Raw genomic sequence first — 18235 nt, 5'->3', positions numbered from 1 at the left:
CAAGTCCTGTCCCTCATCGTTCCCCAGTCCCATTCCATGTCTGTTTAATAAGCAGTGCCCACCTTGTCCTTCGACCACAATTTCGGATCCTCACCTCTGTTCAGTTCGCCGATCAACTGACCATTCTCTCGTCCCTGACCACGAGAACATGTCTAGTCCTTTGGTTCTGAATAAACGATCCTGCACTTGGGTCCAGCCTCCTCCATGCCCTCCATTTAACAGGACAGTAGTAACATTTCCTTCTATGTCTCTATTATATATACTGTAGTTGCATATTATTATCATCACAAAGAAGGCACTTGACTACAGATTATCATAATATAATGCTTTTGTAGAGCTATAAGCATGCCTACTGGCCACAGAGGAAGGGAACAAAAACTCCGAAATGAAAATCGAGGGAGAAGAAAAACTTCTGGAGGTGCAAGGGCTAGTGGCTGCCCACCCCTCCTGGACATTCTAGATTAAATAAGACTTCTAAGCCAGTTTAATAAGTAAGTAATAATGGCATTGTTGTTTTATGGTAGCTTGACTTCCCAGTTCAGCAAAGTACGTCTCAGCCATCATGGCATTTGGTTATCATCTTCAGTCAGCATTGGCTGCCTCTTATTGTAAGTCTTATTGTAAGGAAGCAATGCTCAACAAGAAGAAATTGTTAGTAATTTATAACTTAAATGTTTAATACATTTTGATACAGAGGTGGGAACAGCTGAAACACAGCCAAGTGGAGTTAGATTTTGCATGATATGCCCAAGTGAACATGTAAATCTCTAGTCTGGATTTGAATACTCACACAGACGGGGCATTTCTGACAGTAACTGGTAGACTGTTCCATAGTTTAAGTGCTCTATAGCTGAATTATTGATCACAGGTACTTTAAGGTAACCCGCATCCAATGAACGAAGATATTGTCCAGGGATATTAGAATCAATAATCTCAGAAACGTAAACTGGAGCAATGCCATGTACTGCCTCACAGGTCAAAAGAAGGATTTTATAATCAGCTCTAAATGTGACCGGGAGCCAATGCAACGATTTAAGTACCGTGTTATATGGTCGTACTTCCCAGTTCTAGTAACAGTTCTCACAGCTGCATTTTGTACCAACTGTAGCCTGCATACAGTCTGGTATGGACAACCTGATAATAAAGCATTACAGTAGTCCAGTATTACAGTAGTGCTTAAAACCATGACCCAATTTCTCAGCATCCTGCCTACATGGGAACTGCTGTAATTTAGCTATGTTTCTTAACTGAAGGAAGCACAACTTTGTCAAAGCATTTACATGAGATACAAATGACAGTTTCCCATCCAACAGGACACCTAAATCCTTGACACAGTCTGTAAGCTTGAAACTAATACCATTTGTTGTAAAGATTGGTGTGATTGTGTCAAGTTTTGGCATCTCCACCCACCACAAGTACCTCTGTTTTACTGGCATTTACAGATAAAAAAAAATTTTACTCCTCCATAGTTTTATATTGCTAAAACAATTCACTCAAGACAACACATGTGATGGGTCATCAGCCTTAAACAAAACACATAGCTAAAAACATATAGCTCATCAAAACATTTAGATCATCATCGGCATATAAATGGAAAATATTAAAGCTATATTAAAGATGTCTTAGTGTATCTAGAAGTGTTTAATGTATTTTATGCATAGAAACATACATAATATACTCAGACAAACATCTGACAAACTGACGTTAGATACCAACCATACTTAACTGTTCCAACTTGTGTTAAAACCTAACTTAAAGACAGACTGAGGACACAGCACTCATTCGTAATTCGGGGACTGCTTGTATAAGGTGGCATAGCAAGTAGCGCTGCTGTCTCAGTGCCTGGGTAATGCAAGAGGACATGGGTTTGAATTTGATCCTCGCTCAGTTTCTGTGGGGTTTTTCTGTTGGTTGTCCCTAATCTGTGTGGGCTTCCTCTGGGTGTTCTGCTGTTCAGGTGCATTTGAAACTCTGAAATCACCCCTAGTGTGTGTTTGTGTGACAGAGAGAAAGTGTGTTTCACTGATGTCTGGGTGAGTGACTCATTGTAAGTAGTGTATCTAGCAGTGTAAGTTAAATTAGGTGAATAAGGCGTGTGGCCTGATAGCATTACATAAAGTTCATTGGAAGTTGCTTTGGAGAAAGTTGTCTGTTACGTGAATAAACGTAAACGTGTATTCACTGTGTTGTGGAGTGTATATAAAGTCCTGTGTATAATACATAGCTTTGCAAGGATATCATTTTATGCCATTTAGAATATTAACATTGCTCCATAACACTACATTTCTTTATTTAGCAGACGCTTTTCTGCAAAGCAACTTGCAATGGATATTATGTAGTGTTACCAGCCCACACACCTTATTCACCAAGGTGACTTACAGTGGGTCACTCATGCATACATCAGTAGAACACACTCTCTCTGTCACTCACACACTGTAGGGGAATCTGAACAGCATGTCTTTGGACTGTGGGAGGAAACCCATGCAGACACAGGGAAAACACACAAACTCCACACAGACTGAGTGGGGATTGAACCCACGTTCTCTCGCACCACCTGGGTGCTGTGAGACAGCAGCGCTTCTCGCTGTGCCACCATACTCGTAATGTATTTGTACTAATAGCCTGTAAGGATGCAAGGTTGGACTTTTGTGGCAGATTTTGTTTTTTCAAAAAATATTATCAAGGGATGGGGTGCGCGGTGGCGCAGTGGGTTGGACCACAGTCCTGCTCTCCAGTGGGTCTGGGGTTCAAGTCCCGCTTGGGGTGCCTTGCGATGGACTGGCGTCCCATCCTGGGTGTGTCCCCTCCCCCTCTGGCCTTACGCCCTGTGTTACCGGGTAGGCTCCGGTTCCCCGCGACCCCGTATGGGATAAGCGGTTCTGAAAATGTATGTATGTATGTATATTATCAAGGGTTCTTTTAGCCAAAATAATAATAGCAGTCTTTCATGCCTTTACCCATTACAGCAGTGTGCTCTGCAGGCTGCGCTTGATCTCTGCACATCTGTCTGAGGGAGACGAGGAGTTAGTGTCCTGAAAGTGGACCCTCCCTGAGAGTTTCAGACAAAGTAATTCCCTTGTGTCTCTTTTTTCATCTCACCTCCTTTGACCTCAGTGGCTGAATTGGTTTGAATAACAGCAAAGAGCAAGACTCCAAATAGAGCTATGGAACACAATAAATATGCACTATTTACATTGATGAAATGGTTTACTTAATTTTAGATACATTTCCTCTACCATAATGTTCCAAAAACAAGGATACAAGTAGTGAAATGTGACTATGGTCATAGTTGTTATCAAGAATCTCATTTGTGATAGTCTAAGGATAAAGTTTTTATCTGTAATTGCTGGTTAAACAATTTGATGTGGTGAAGATAAGATGAACACTGGTAATCAAGAATCTCTCATTTCTATTAACAAAATTCAAAACTTCCACTTAAGAGCATTAAACCAATAATTGGACACCCGCAAAGATGATCGAGATGGGCATTCATTGGTTGCCAGTCCACAATATATAAATCAGCTGCAAGATTTAGGATGACACTCGAATGCAGTGAGGAGGGTATTCAAGCAGAGAGCTTCAACTTGTCTTTTTACATGGGAGACAATTTCACTGTGAAACAACAGCTAGCTGAGGATGGGTCATTATAAAGTCATTGAAAAAAATATTTGAACATTTGCAGTTGAGTTCAGAACTTTTGGATTATTGAAAACAAACTGAAATGATGCTCTGGTACTTTCACCAGTGAAAACTGCAGGTTCAGCTGACCCCCATATTTTAGGAGGAAGATAATTAAGTTGTCAGGGTGGAACAGAGTGGGGTGGTTTCCCTTCCTGTGTGTCCAGGGTTTAATTCTAAAGTTCAGATGATGGCTATCATGTAGGAACCCCACTACCTCCAGGCCCCTTTGCATAGCCGGAGTTCAAGAAATCTCCAGATTTACCCCAAGAAAAGATTATTCAACCAGTTGGCCAGTTGTGTCTTGTAAATCAAGTTGAAATTACAAAGCCACACTGTCAGTTGTAGAAGGACATAAGATCCCGATGCTGCTGATGCATCTGTTCCAGGTTATTTTAACTGATCAAAAATCAATATTTATACAGTATGTTGTTTATGAAACATTAGATAAACTATGTAGCCACGTTCCTGCTCTCTGGTAGGCCTGGGGTTTGAGTCCTGCTTGGGGTGCCTTGCGACGGACTGGCATCCCGTCCTGGGTGTGTCCCCTCCCCCTCCAGCCCTGCGCTCTGTATTGCCGGGTTAGGCTCCAGTTCGCCGCGACCCTGCTTAGGACAAGCGGTTTCAGACTGAGTGTGTGTGTGGAGTTGAGGATTACAGAATTTAACCCCACTCCTGCCTACCCAGGGATTTATACTGTTTGAGAACATCCTGTTATACTAAGTGATGGAGGATAATAAACCAGTTATACGGAAAAAGCAGTTTTACCTAGGAAAAAGCTTCACTGACAGAAAATGTGCGTACACTAGTAACAAGCACAATGCTGACAGAGCTGTGTGGTTTATTTCTCATAAGTCCTGCATCAGTGGAGTGTCTTGTAGTAGGATGTGTCTTTCTATGGGCTTTTCAACAGATTATGAGAGGCAGTTGGAGATAAATGTGTTAAGGTCAGAAAGGGAAGAAAACTGTGGAAGTAAATAGCTATATTGTTTCAAGGATTTTGCATTAGAGTGTATAGCTTGTTTCTGCATTTTAGCTGGATTCCGCTTGATGTCTTTGTCTGTTTATTGAGTGTACTAGAATAGAGGTTTCTATCCTGTATTTTTTGTTTTTGATGTTCCTTTCTCCACATCTTACTTGGGTCTTTTCAGAGAGCTTCCAGATGATCCTTCAGTGGTATGGAGCACACATATTGTATCCTCCCTCATTCTGAAGCAAGTTAAGGAGAGCTCAACGAACCTGGTAAGGACTAGTGGTTTCAAATGAAGTATAAAGCACAGTAAACTTCTGAATGAAAAGTGATGGATTCTGATAAAACATCCAATTAGCAGAACATCTCCTTTGGATCAAGACTGGAGCAACACAATTACTCAGACGGCAGGTGGCATGAAGTTGGAATGCCACAGTGGATGCCTCTTTTTAACAGATCATCCATCACTTTACATTATTCATTTAGCTGATGCTGTTTTCCAAAGCAACTTACAACACTATGTTAACTGCAATTATTTAACCATTTATACTGCTGGGCAGTTTTACTGGAGCAATTTAGGGAAAGTACAAACCCTATTTCCAAAAAAATTGGGACATTTTCTAAAAACGCAACAAAAACTAATCTGTTCATTCACTTGAACCTTTATTTAACACACAAAAGGACAAAGACTTTAAGTGTTTTCACTGATGAACTTAATTCTGTTTGTTAAATATAAACAAATTTAGAAATTTATGCCTGTAACACACTCAAAAAAAAGTTGGGACAGAGGCATGTTTACCACTGGGTCACATCACCTTTTCTTTTAATTATACTTTGTAATCGTTTGGAAACTGAAGAAATCAACTGTTGCAGTTTTTCAAGTGGAATTTTTGCCCATTCTTGCTGTATGCAAGACTTGAGCTGCTCAACAGTCCATGGTTGCCGTTGTCTGATCCTCCTCTTCATGATGTGCCATACATTTTCAATAGGAGACAGATCTGGACTGCAGGCAGGCCAGTCAAGCACACGCACTCTATGCCTCCAAAGCCGCGCTGTTATAACTCGTGCAGAATGAGGCCTGGCATTGTCCTTCTAAAATAGACATGGAGTTCCTGGGAGAGGACGGCATCTTGACAGCAGCGTATGTCTCTCCAAAATTCCAACATAAGCCTCTGCATCAATGGTATCCTCACATATATGCAGATCACCCATGCCGTGGACACTGATGCACCCCCGTACCATCACAGAGGCTGGTTTTTGCACTTTTCGTTGGTAATAGTCTGGATGGTCTTTTTCATCTTTGGCATGTAGAATCCGATTCCGTTTTACCCAAAAACAAGCTTAAACGTAGATTCGTCCTACCACAGAACACATTTCCACTGTTTTTCGGTCCATCTCAGATGACTTTGGGCCCAGAGAACTCGGCGGCGTTTGTGCACAAAGTTAGTAAATGGTGTCCTCTTTGCATAATACAATTTCAAGTTGCATTTCTTGATGCAGCAGCAGACTGTGTTGAGTGACAATGATTCTTCAAAGTACTCCTGAGCCCAAGTAGCTATGTCCATCATAGTAGCATGACGGTTTCTCAAACAATACTGCCTGAGTGTTCGATGGTCACGCTCATTCAGCAGGAGTTTCTGCCCTTGGCCTTTACGCACCGAGATTTTCCCTGACTCCCTGAATCTTTTCACGATATTATAAACTGTAGATGGTGAAAGACCTAAATTCTTTGCAATCTTACGCTGAGAAACAGTCTTTGAACTGACAATTGTCTCACGAAGTTTGGCACAGTGGTGAACCATGACCCATCCTTGCTTGCAAAGACTAAAGCCTTTGGTGGATGCTCCTTTTATACTCAATCTTGATAACCTCACCTGTTACTGGTTAAACTGCTAATTGTAGAACCTTCCAGAACAATGTTACCCGTAACCTTTTCAGTCTTGTTTTGCCTCTGTGCCAACTTTTTTTGAGTGTGTTGCAGGTGTCACAATCTGTTGTTTTTTTATATTTACAAAATACAATTAGCTTTGTCAGTGAAAACACTGAAAATGTTTTCTCTGTACTTTTATCAGTTAAATAACAGTTCAAGTGATTGAACAAATTACAGTTTTTACTTTTTGTTGCATTTTTAGAAAGTCTCCCAACTTTTTTGGAAATGGGGTTTGTACTTTGCTCAAGGATATTATAGCAGTTGATGAGATTCGGATCCAAAGGCAGCAGCTCTAACCACTACTCTACTAGCTGTCCTTTGTAAAGACAGTTTTTAGGTTGGAGCTAAAATTAAAAAATGATAATAATTTAGATGAGTGGAATTAAGGAAAAAATAATTGATATATAAATACAGGTCCTTTATGTTTGAACTCAAGGCTATTTGGGTGAGTTCATTAAGTCTTTGTAGGACTAGCCTAAAATTTTCCTCAGTAAATTGTCATTTTACCCTACTGGTTCTAGCTTTAATTTTTCCTGATTCCAGGACCTGCTCATGTAGCTATTGCTCATAATTTTGCATAAAAATATTTGTACTGGTGTGTGGTCATTAGACACTTGTTCATGACAAGAGTAACATAATGATGTGAGTACATACTGTACTCACATAGACTCCACAGTTACTCCAATAACAGTGATGCAGACCGGAGTGTTCCGGTTCGAACAGTTTAGTAACTCCAACAAAATTAATTTCAGTATTGTGTTTACAAGGCTTATGTGGATTGTGCTTTTCTTTTTTCTGAATTTCATTTTCATTTAATTTCTTTTTGTTCCAGTTTTGCTTTTTGAGTTTCACATTATGAACTCTGGGGCTGCTTTGCACACATTGACATTACATTGTCAGTTGTACTTTGTGTTCAGAATATCTGAGTTAAAAATTTTTAAAGATATAAAACATTTCACAGTTTTAGTTTTGCATTTTCTTAACTTTTTTCAAAAGAATTCTGTAACAGCTAAAATAGTCTGCATTTCTGCTTTAGAAGGCAAAACACAGGTAGAATAGGAACTCAAATGACAGTGTGGGGTAGGGGAGCACAGTATCTCAGATCTATACAGGAGCAATTTCATCCATCATATTTTTATTATAGCTATAACCCAGCTATACCCCAAATAAATACAGGTGTAGGTCTATTATTATGCCTTTTGATTGAAAATTGAAAGGATCAGATACTAAAAAAACATGTTTATGTAATGCATCGGTGTCTGCCTTGTGGTCATTGTTGTGGAAGTTTACCGTGAGACTCATGGTCAGCATTTAAGGTGAAACACTTTAATATGTTGTCCTCATGCTGTCCTCCATTACACTGCAGCTTACCCTCCTTTGTTTCACTCTCTTGTTCTCCCTGGTGCGCAGAAGTAATATGACACTGTCTCCTGTGTATAAAACAGAACAACACAGTGAATAGGAGGTTGTGGAGGGATGTATGTTTTTTTTTCTGGTCATTTTAAAGTAGACTTTAATATTGCTTCATGTTAATAAAAGAAAATCCACTCTATGTTGTATGCTGTCTGCAGTATAGAGGAACACTGAGACCCTGGGCTGAATGAGCTATTAATGAATAAATAGTGTTACAGCAAATTAATTCATTGTAGTTTTATCAGATGATTTTAACAGAGCCTAATCCATGAAAACATTAAGGGATTAAACTGTACTGTAGAGCTTTTAGTGATTGTGACATAGTATCTCCACATCTTCAGTTTACATTTATTCATTTTGCAGACACTTCTTCAAAGCAGTGTACAAATTACAGTAAACAAAAGTGCATTTCAGTAACAGATAGAGATATTCATATAGACACAAGATTCACAAATTACTCAATTATTCCAGTACTATGATTTTCTACCATTTACACAAATAGCTGCTAATAGGGTATAGAGGAAAGCAAGTTTCTCACCCCTCTCCAACAAATAAATGAAGGTTTATGGAGAAAATGGGAGATTGCAGGAGAAACGGATCTAAAAGCAATGTGTATGAGACTCATCCTGAATGTTGATAGGGATTTAGCACTTCTGAGAGAAAGAGGGAGATCATCATACACTTATGAGCTGTAACAAGTTACAGACTTCAAACTACAAACAGGTGAGGTACCACATGCAACTCAGAAAAAATGCAGTTAGCTACCAAACAAAGAGATGCAGGCACAAGATTCTTGAAACACAATCAGTTTTTTCCCCAATACCACCATTTTGTCCAGCAGAACTTGTGTTTATCCTGTTATAGCTACACAGGGTCTGTCACTAGCATGTTGATTACAGCAGGATATGAAGTTTTTCTCTATCTTTATTAAAGCAGAATGTTAGTCCATTGTGACTGATTCTGTTACTGGTGCTACTCTGCTCTTTGACTACGTGGTGTCCTACAATCCTACAACATTTATTTCTATGATTGCCTGATTAGGACTTTGGGTCCTTTTTGTCTCCATCTCAGCCTTACTTTCAGTGCTCCATTACATTGCATCAGGCCTAGCACTGGACAAGCATTACACACAAAATCATCCATCCATCCATCCATCCATCCATCCATCTTCCTCCGCTTATCCGGGACCGGGTTGCGGGGGCAGTAGTCTAAGCAGAGCCCCCCAGACTTCCCTCTCCCCGCAAACCTCCTCCAGCTCCTCTGGGGGAACCCCAAGGCGTTCCCAGGCCAACTGGGAGATGTAGTCTCTCCAACGTGTCCTGGGTCTGCCCCAAGGCCTCCTCCCAGTGGGACATGCCCGGAACACCTCCCCAGGGAGGCGTCCAGGAGGCATCCGGAACAGATGCCCGAGCCACCTCAACTGGCTCCTCTCGATGCGGAGGAGCAGCGGCTCTACTCCGAGCTCCTCCCGGGTGACTGAGCTCCTCACCCTATCTCTAAGGGTGTGCCCAGCCACTCTGCGGAGGAAACTCATTTCTGCCGCTTGTATCCGCGATCTCATTCTTTCGGTCATGATCCAGAGTTCATGACCATAGGTGAGGGTAGGAACGTAGATCGACCGGTAAATTGAGAGCTTCGCCTTACGACTCAGCTTCTTCTTCACCGCAACAGAGCGGTACAATGACCGCATTACTGCGGATGCCGCACCGATCCGTCTGTCAACCTGCCTCTCCATTTTTCCCTCACTCGTGAACAAGACCCCGAGATGCTTAAACTCCTCCACTTGAGGGAGGAGCTCCCCCCTAACCCGGAGGGGGCAATCCACCTTTTTCCGACTGAGGACCATGGTCTCGGATTGGAGGTGCTGATTCTTATCCCCGCCGCTTCGCACTCGGCTGCAAACCTCTCCAGTGCACGCTGTAAGTCTTGATTCGATGAAGCCAACAGGACCACATCGTCCGCAAAAAGCAGAGACGAGATCCTGCGGCCACCAAAACAGACACCCTTCGTTCCCTGGCTGCGCCTAGAAATTCTGTCCATAAAGATAATGAACAGAATCGGTGACAAAGGGCAGCCCTGGCGGAGTCCAACGTGCACCGGGAACAGGTCTGACTTACTGCCGGCAATGCGAACCAAGCTCCTGCTCCGGTCATACAGGGAACGAACAGCCTGTAGCAATGAGCCCTGAACCCCATAATCCCAAATTATCTCCCACAGGATGCCACGAGGGACACGGTTGAATGCCTTCTCCAGGTCCACAAAACACATATGGACTGGTTGGGCAAACTCCCATGAACCCTCCAACACCCTAGTGAGGGTATAGAGCTGGTCCAGTGTTCCACGGCCAGGGCGAAAACCGCATTGCTCCTCCTGTATCCGAGGTTCGACTATCGGTCGGATTCTCCTCTCCAGTACCCCGGCATAGACTTTCCCAGGGAGGCTAAGAAGTGTGATCCCCCTATAGTTGGAACACAATCTCCTGTCCTCCTTCTTAAAAAGAGGGACCACCACCCTGGTCTGCCAGTCCAGAGGCACCGTCCCCGAACTCCACACGATGCTGCAGAGGCGTGTCAGCCAAGACAGCCCCACAACATCCAGAAACCTGAGAAACTCGGGGCGGATCTCATCCACCCCCGGAGCCTTGCCACCGAGGAGTTTTTTGACTACTTCAGCAACTTCAGCCAGGGTAATGGACGAGTCCCCCTCCAAGTCCCCAGCCTCAGCTTCCTCTACGGAAGGCGTGTCGGAGGGATTAAGGAGATCCTCAAAGTACTCCTTCCACCGCCCGAGGACATCCTCAGCTGAGGTCAGCAGCGCACCGCTTCCACTGTAAACAGTGCTGGAGGGAACACTGCTTCCCCCCTCTGAGTCGCCGGACGGTTTGCCAGAATCTCTTTGAGGCCGACCGAAAGTCTTCCTCCATGGCCTCACCGAACTCCTCCCAAGCCCGAGTTTTTGCCGCGGCAACTGCCAGAGCCGCGCTCCGTCTGGCCCGCCGGTACCCGTCAGCTGCTTCAGGAGTCCCATGAGCCAGCCAGGCCCGATAGAACTCCTTCTTCAGCTTGACGGCATCCCTTACCTCCGGTGTCCACCACCGTGTTAGGGGATTGCCGCCACGACAGGCACCGGAGACTTTATGGCCGCAGCTCCGAATCGCCGCCCCGACAATGGAGGTGTGGAACATAGTCCATTCGGACTCAATGTCCCCAGTCTCCCTCGGGACCTGGTGGAAGCTCTGTCGGAGGTGGCAGTTGAAGACCTCTCTGACAGGGGCCTTCGCCAAACGTTCCCAACAGACCCTCACTATGCGTTTGGGCCTGCCAGGTCTGTCCAGCTTTTTCCCCCGCCATCGAATCCAACTCACCACCAGGTGGTGATCAGTTGACAGCTCAGCCCCTCTCTTCACCCGAGTGTCCAAGACATATGGACGAAGATCAGAAGAAACGACTACAAAGTCGATCATCGACCTCCGACCTAGGGTGTCCTGGTGCCAAGTGAACTGATGGACACCCTTATGCATGAACATGGTGTTTGTTATGGACAAACCGTGACTAGCACAGAAATCCAATAACAACTCACCACTCGGGTTCAGATCAGGGAGGCCGTTCCTCCCAATCACGCCCCTCCAGGTATCACTGTCGCTGCCCACGTGGGCGTTAAAGTCCCCCGAGTAGAACGACAGAGTCCCCAGTGGGAGCGCTTTCCAGCACGCCCCCCAGGGACTCTAAAAAGGCCGGGTACTCTACACTGCCGCTAGGCGCATAAGCACAAAAGACAGTGAGAGACCGTTCCCTGACCCGAAGGCGTAGGGAGACGACCCTCTCATTCACCGGGGTAGACTCCAACACATGGCGGCTGAACTGGGGGGGGCTATTAATAAGCCCAAACCAGCCCGCCGCCTCTCACCCTGGGCAACGCCAGAATAGTGGAGAGTCCACCCTTGAGTGGAAGTGAGCCCGACTATATCTAGACGGTATCTCTCAACCTCCTGCACTAGCTCAGGCTCCTTCCCCGCCAGTGAGGTGACATTCCAAGTCCCAAAAGCCAGAGTTGGCGTCCGAGGTTTGGGTCGGCCGGGCACTCGGCCCAGACCACCACCCAAATCACAATGCACCGGCCCCTTATGTCCTCTCCGGCAGGTGGTGAGCCCACCGAAGAGCGGCTCCACGTCATGGCTTCGGGCTAAGCCCGGCCAGGCCCCGTGGGCATAGACCTGGCCACCAGGCGCTCGCATGCGAGCTCCCCCCCCGCCAAGCCTGGCTCCAGGGCGGGGCCCCGGTGACCCCATACCGGGCGGGGTGAACGAGATCCTTGATTTAATAGTCATTAGGGGATTTTGAACCACGCTTTGTCTCGTCTGTCACCCAGGACCTGTTTGCCTTAGGAGACCCTACCAGGGGCATATAGCCCCAGGCAACATAGCTCCTGTGATCATTCAGGCACTCAAACCCCTCCACCTCGGTAAGGTGGCGGTTCGCGGAGGGGACACAAAATCATAAAATGTCATAAAATCTCCCATAAAATGTTTGCCTTGCAGACACAACTTACATTGCCCTCCACTAATATTGGCACCCTTGGTAAATATGAGCAAAGAAGGCTGTGAAAAATTGTCTTTCATGTTTTGATCTTTTGTTCTAGAATTCATAAAAGTATTCTGCTTTCATGGATATCAAACAATTGCAAACAACACAGGTTTATCCAACAGAAAAAATCTTTCTTAAATATATGTGTGCCACAATTATTGGCACCCTTTTAGTCAATACTTTGTGCTACCTCCCTTTGCCAAGATAACAGCCTGATGAGGTTGGAGAATACATGGCAAGGGATCTGAGACCATTCCTCCATACAGAATCTCTCCAGATCCTTCAAATTTCGAGGTCGACGCTGGAGGACTCTCCTCTTCTCACCTCACAGGTTTTCTATGGGGTTCAGGTCAGGGGACTAGGATGGCCATGGCAGGACCTTGATTTTATGGTCAGTAACCATTTTTGTGTTGATTTTGCTGTATGTTATGGATCATTGTCCTGCTGGAAGATCCAACCACGGCCCATTTTAAGCTTTCTGGCAGAGGCGGTCAGGTGTTCATTTAATATCTGTTGATATTTGATAGGATACATGGCATCATGGATTCTAACAAAATGTCCAGGTCCTCTGGCAGAAAACAGCCCAAAACATTAAAGAGCCACCACCATATTTAACTGTGGGCATGAGGTACTTTTCCATATGGCTACCTCTCTGTGTGCGCCAAACCTACCTCTTGTGTTTATTGCCAAAAAGCTCTGTTTTGGCTTCATCTGACCATAGAACCTGATCCTATTTGAAGTTCCAGTAGTATCTGGCAAACTGAAGATGCTTGAGTTTGTTTTTGGATGAGAGTAGAGGCTTTTTTCTTTAAAAACTTGTGGTGATGTAGGTGATGTTGGATTGTACTTTTGGAGACTTTCTGACCCCAAGACGCAACTAACTTTTGCAATTCTCCAGCTGCGATCCTTTTAGATTTTATGGCCACTCAAACCATCCTCTTGACAGTGTGTTGAGACAGTATAGACACATGTCCTCCTCCAGGTTGATTCATAACATTTCCAGTTGACTGGAACTTCTTAATTATTGCCCTGATGGTGGAAATGGGCATTTTCAATGCTTTTGCTATTTTCTTATACCCACTTCCCATTTTCTGAAGCTCAACAACCTTTTGCCACACATCACAGCTATATTCCTTGGTCTTACCCATTGTGATGAATGACTAAGGGGATTTGGCATATGTCTTACCTCATATTTATACCTCGTGAAACAGGAAGTCATGGTTGAACAATTTCCTGTTCCTAGTCACCCATGTGTACTAAAAAGTGTAAAATATCAATGGGAATAATACTTCAAATATATTTTTCTTATATGAATTCATTGGGGTGCCAATATTTGTGCCACACATATTTAAGAAAGATTTTTTTGTTGGATAAACCTGTGTTGTTTTTGCAATTGTTTGATATCCATGAGAGCAGAGTATTTTTGTGAATTTTTTTAACAAAAGATCAAAACATTAAACAATAAAGACAATTTTTCACAGCCTTCTTTGCTCATATTTGCCAAGGCTGCCAATATTAGTGGAGGGCAGTGTACCTGTAGTTGCCTTTCACTCTACAAATTCCTCTCCCCAGTGTTTATTCAGACATCTTTGTCAGCTGTAAAAAATTAATGTTTTCTTAAGAAGTTTCCAAAAAAGAAGTTTTGTTGAAACCATGACAAGTATTTTTCATTCACAAATGATATTCTTTAACGCTCACAAAACATTTGTAAGGACTGATAAAAGAAAACGGGGCCAGGTCTTCTGAAAATTTTGTTTAATATTTCTAAATATGTTATTTTTTAGGTCCCTCCTTCAGGTAAAGACCCCCTTTGTGCTTGCCTGATTTGCTGAAGGACTACAGTGACAGTAGTCCTGTGTGTCACTTGAACACAATGCACAGGTGGTACAGTAGGTGCTCCTCTCACGCTCAGTGCTTCCATTGTAGAGGAACACTAAGAGAGCTGCATTGGAGCAGCTGTTTCTGAAAAAACTATGTGTTAGAGTGAATTTTAGATATAGCTTTATGTAATTTTAACTTAAGTACCATAAATCAATTGAGAGATTAAACTGTATTATTACCTTGCGGCGGACTGGCGTCCCGTCCTGAGTGTGTCCCCTTCCACCTTTGGCCTTACGCCCTGTGTTACCGGGTAGGCTCCGGTTCCCCGTGACCCCGTCTGGGACAAGCGGTTCTGAAAATGTGTGTGTGTGTGTGTATTAAGCTTTTATACAATATTAAGCATTTATATAAAGTGACATAGTGGTTAGGACTTACAAACAATTTCAGTCATAGTTATTCAAGTCAGGATTGTGGTGGATTGGCATCCATCCTACCAGCACAGGGAGCAAGGCTTATTGGGGTACACCGTGGACGGAACCCAATCCATTTCAGGGTAGCCACATCCACTTTCAATCCCTGCTCTGTTTGTGTGGAGATTACATGTTCTCCCTATGTCTGTATGGGTTTCCTCTGGGCATTTCAGTTTTCCTCCCACAGTCCAAAAGATGTGTTCTTCAGATGGATTCATGACTTTAAATTGCCCATTGTGTGTGCATGTGTGTTTGTGTGTGTGTTAGTGTGTATGTGTGTGCGCGTGCGCTACTGTGCTCTCCTGTACAGATGGGTGAATGACTATAGGTAGTGTAATGTTGTGTATCTAACACTGTAAGTCACCTTGGATAAAAGGTGTTGGCTAAACGCTACACATTATTAATTATTTTGTCAGTTTGGAGAAAAGTGGTAAAGGAATAAATGTAAATAACCTTTTATAACACTGTCTTTCTTGGAAATATCTCAGAAGGAGAGCATCCTGGACTCTGTACAGATGACTCAGTCGCTGCTTTCTTAAACAGATGTTCTCTGGGACTTCAATGTTCAGGCCAGAAAAACAGACACTGATACATGTGGGTCATTTCCAGACACTTTTCTGTCTTTTTCTTTTGTCCTACTTTTATTTTTTGTTGAAAACACTGTAACAAGAAAAGCAGATTCCCTCACCCAACTGGTACCCTGGAAGCCATTTTTCTGCTTCCTGTTTGCTTTGGCTACAACTTTCACTTCCGGAACTTCTCTTCTTGTCTGGTGAAAGGATGCAGTTACTACTCTTGTTCCTTACAGGATGGCTTATCTTTGTTTAATGGGGCTAAATCCTAGATACCTCATGTCCCGCTGGATTGCTGTACTTAAGTTGTGCTTACTTTCCCCCTTGGTGACATGTTCATCCCCCCCCCCCCCCTTTTTAAGAGGCGAAGGAATGCAGGAGAAGCATAAAGGCTCTTTTAAATACTAGTTTTCTTCTGCCAAAGCAATGTTCTGTTCCCTTGCAGACATGTGCGGATTACAGGGCTTCAGACATGACTGTCCACCACCATCCATCGAGCAGTAATTCCTACATTTTACTTCTTTGACAGTGTGTAGTGGAACCGGCTCATCATACAAATTGTATCCTCATTTTAAACACAAAGCATCAAAGAGATATTTTATTGGTTCTTCTGAATTGTCTTGTTGATTTCTATCTGTGCCACAGGATTGTTGGACACATTCAGCTGTTTCCCACAGCCAAAAATTTGGGGCAGCAGGTGGCATAGTGGTTAGAGCTGCCACCTTGCGAAGGATCCTGATTCAAATCCTACTGCATGCTATAGTAATCTTGAAGAAGGTACTTAAACTGTAATGTTCCAGTAAAATTATCTGGCTGCATAAATGGGTAAATAACTGAAAGTAGTTTAACGTACATCACTTTATAGCAGTCAATTCAAAACTGAACACACAGTTTTACCATGTTCTGATGATTGATGAGAAATTTATTGGTTGCACCACTTTACACTGAGCGGCTAGCACACACCTGAAAGAAGCTGACACATAATTAGACAACATTACAGCATGTTTGTATTTCTACAGGTGCTGACTTTTGATGGAAGGGGTGTAAGTGGCCATGCTAACCACATTGCCATCTACAGGGGACTAAGGTATATTGCAAGTTGGCTGTTTTTATCCGCTGTTAACCGATTCTTGACAACAACCCAAATGTCCAAAAAAATTAAAATGACTTATTCCAATATTTCTTAAGAAGTGAAATTCCAATTTGTTTAAGCCTATCCAGAGTTTACCCCAAAATTTGTCTAAATGATGCCTAATATGATAAGGCAAATGGTAGTATGAACACATTAGAATAAAATGAATAACAGTAACAGCATTATACACTCAGCCCTTCATGTCTGCATATTTTCACATAGTTTACTTAGTTTTTTCCAAAAATAATTTTTAAAAACTATTTTATCATGTCTACAATGCTTTTTTTTTTAAATCGCTTGCAGTTGTAGTGTCAAAAATACGCCTGTATATAAAAAGCTTTCTCACCATTCTACTTCTCATTTTTACTGATGTTTTTTCTTTTAAAGTCTACATTTGGAGTACAAGTAAAAGTTAGTTTTATTTTACTAAATGTTTAACTGCTTTTTTCTTCTGAATGTTTTTCTAAATTCAGAAACTTGTTTATATTTACAGAACCTGATGTAGGATTTGTTTGATTTAACTTTTTTTCTCAAAGGTTATCTGGGTCTATTGTGTAACCATGAGCTTTTTGTGAAAGTTTCATTTTCATGAAAGAGAGACATAAAGGTATGCAATGTAAATAAAATATGGTGATTAAGAAAAAGTTTTTTTTAAAAATGTTAACTTACTGTTTTAGTGTGCATGGACTGGCTTCACTAAGACAAAGGCTGTATGTCACATTTAAGCGGATAATTAGAAAATTAAGGCACAGCGATGCAAAACAGAGAACGTAAACACAAAGTACGTGAGTGAAAGTATAGGAATGCCAGAATGCAGCTGAGAGTGTGGGTACACGATTCCCACAATACAGTGTGTCAGTCTCACGCAGCCACTTGATGCAGTTTTTGAATTCAGTCTCACTTTGTTGCACTGGATCAATAATAAAATAATACTGTAATGTTGTGAGATTTACCTGGTTTATATAATACTGAAGCTGCACAGTCTTACAACTAATTGTTGATGGCGGTCTGTCTAGGCGCTGTGCCAATATTTGGAATAAATAATAGAAAATTTGGGGCAGCTAGTAGTGTAGTCGTTATAGGTACTGCCTTTGGACCCAAAGGTTGCAGGTTTGAGATTCACCTCCAGCTATAGTACCAATGAGTAAGGTACTTACCCTAAGTTGCTCCAGTAAAAAAAAAAAAAAAAGACCCAGCTATATAAATGGGTACATAATTGTAGGTAGCTTAACATTGGAAATTGCTTGGGAGAAAGTGTAAATAGGTCCTCTGCCCATCCTCAAAGTGGCCCCCAAAGAGTCTGCTCTTGACTTTCTCTGCCTGCCTCACCCTACTTGAAACCCCAATGGTTTCCCCACAGTAACGTGTGCATCATCCCTGGAGTAATTAAGGGGGTAGAACTTGCTGCTTGTATTCAGAACATCTCAGGGGCCAGGTACCCTTAAATGGGTCTGGCAGACACATCCACAAGTCTGTAATTATACCGTACAGTGGACCTGCTTCCAAACTTTCAAGCCCCTGCTTTTTGGTTTGAGTAATTTGCACTCTGTAATCAAGGAGACATCCAAACCACATGCAAAGGGAACACCAAACTCTGTACTCAGACTGCTGTAAACTTCATTTGAAGCAGGGGAGTGGACATGAGGATATGTTGTTTTGGAGGCCA

General features: G+C 42.9%; 1 protein-coding gene across 2 annotated transcripts in view; it reads left to right on the top strand.

Moving 5' to 3' along the window:
- pigl (phosphatidylinositol glycan anchor biosynthesis, class L) overlaps positions 1-18235 on the top strand; it is a 37720-nt gene that overhangs the window by 14313 nt on the left and 5172 nt on the right. Inside the window, exons 3-5 of one of the 2 annotated variants that reach the window (XM_018755395.2) lie at positions 4830-4920; positions 16083-16214; positions 16457-16524. In XM_018755395.2, the coding sequence (XP_018610911.2) occupies positions 4830-4920; positions 16083-16214; positions 16457-16524 (291 nt within the window). The remainder of the gene's footprint in view (positions 1-4829; positions 4921-16082; positions 16215-16456; positions 16525-18235) is intronic. The other variant, XM_018755396.2, reaches the window with a different exon arrangement.

Source organism: Scleropages formosus, chromosome 4 (genome assembly GCF_900964775.1).
Source record: "Scleropages formosus chromosome 4, fSclFor1.1, whole genome shotgun sequence".
NCBI classification, from domain to species: Eukaryota; Metazoa; Chordata; class Actinopteri; order Osteoglossiformes; family Osteoglossidae; genus Scleropages; species Scleropages formosus.
Note: the sequence above shows the minus strand (reverse complement) of the source record. Positions and strands in the feature narration are given on the sequence as shown.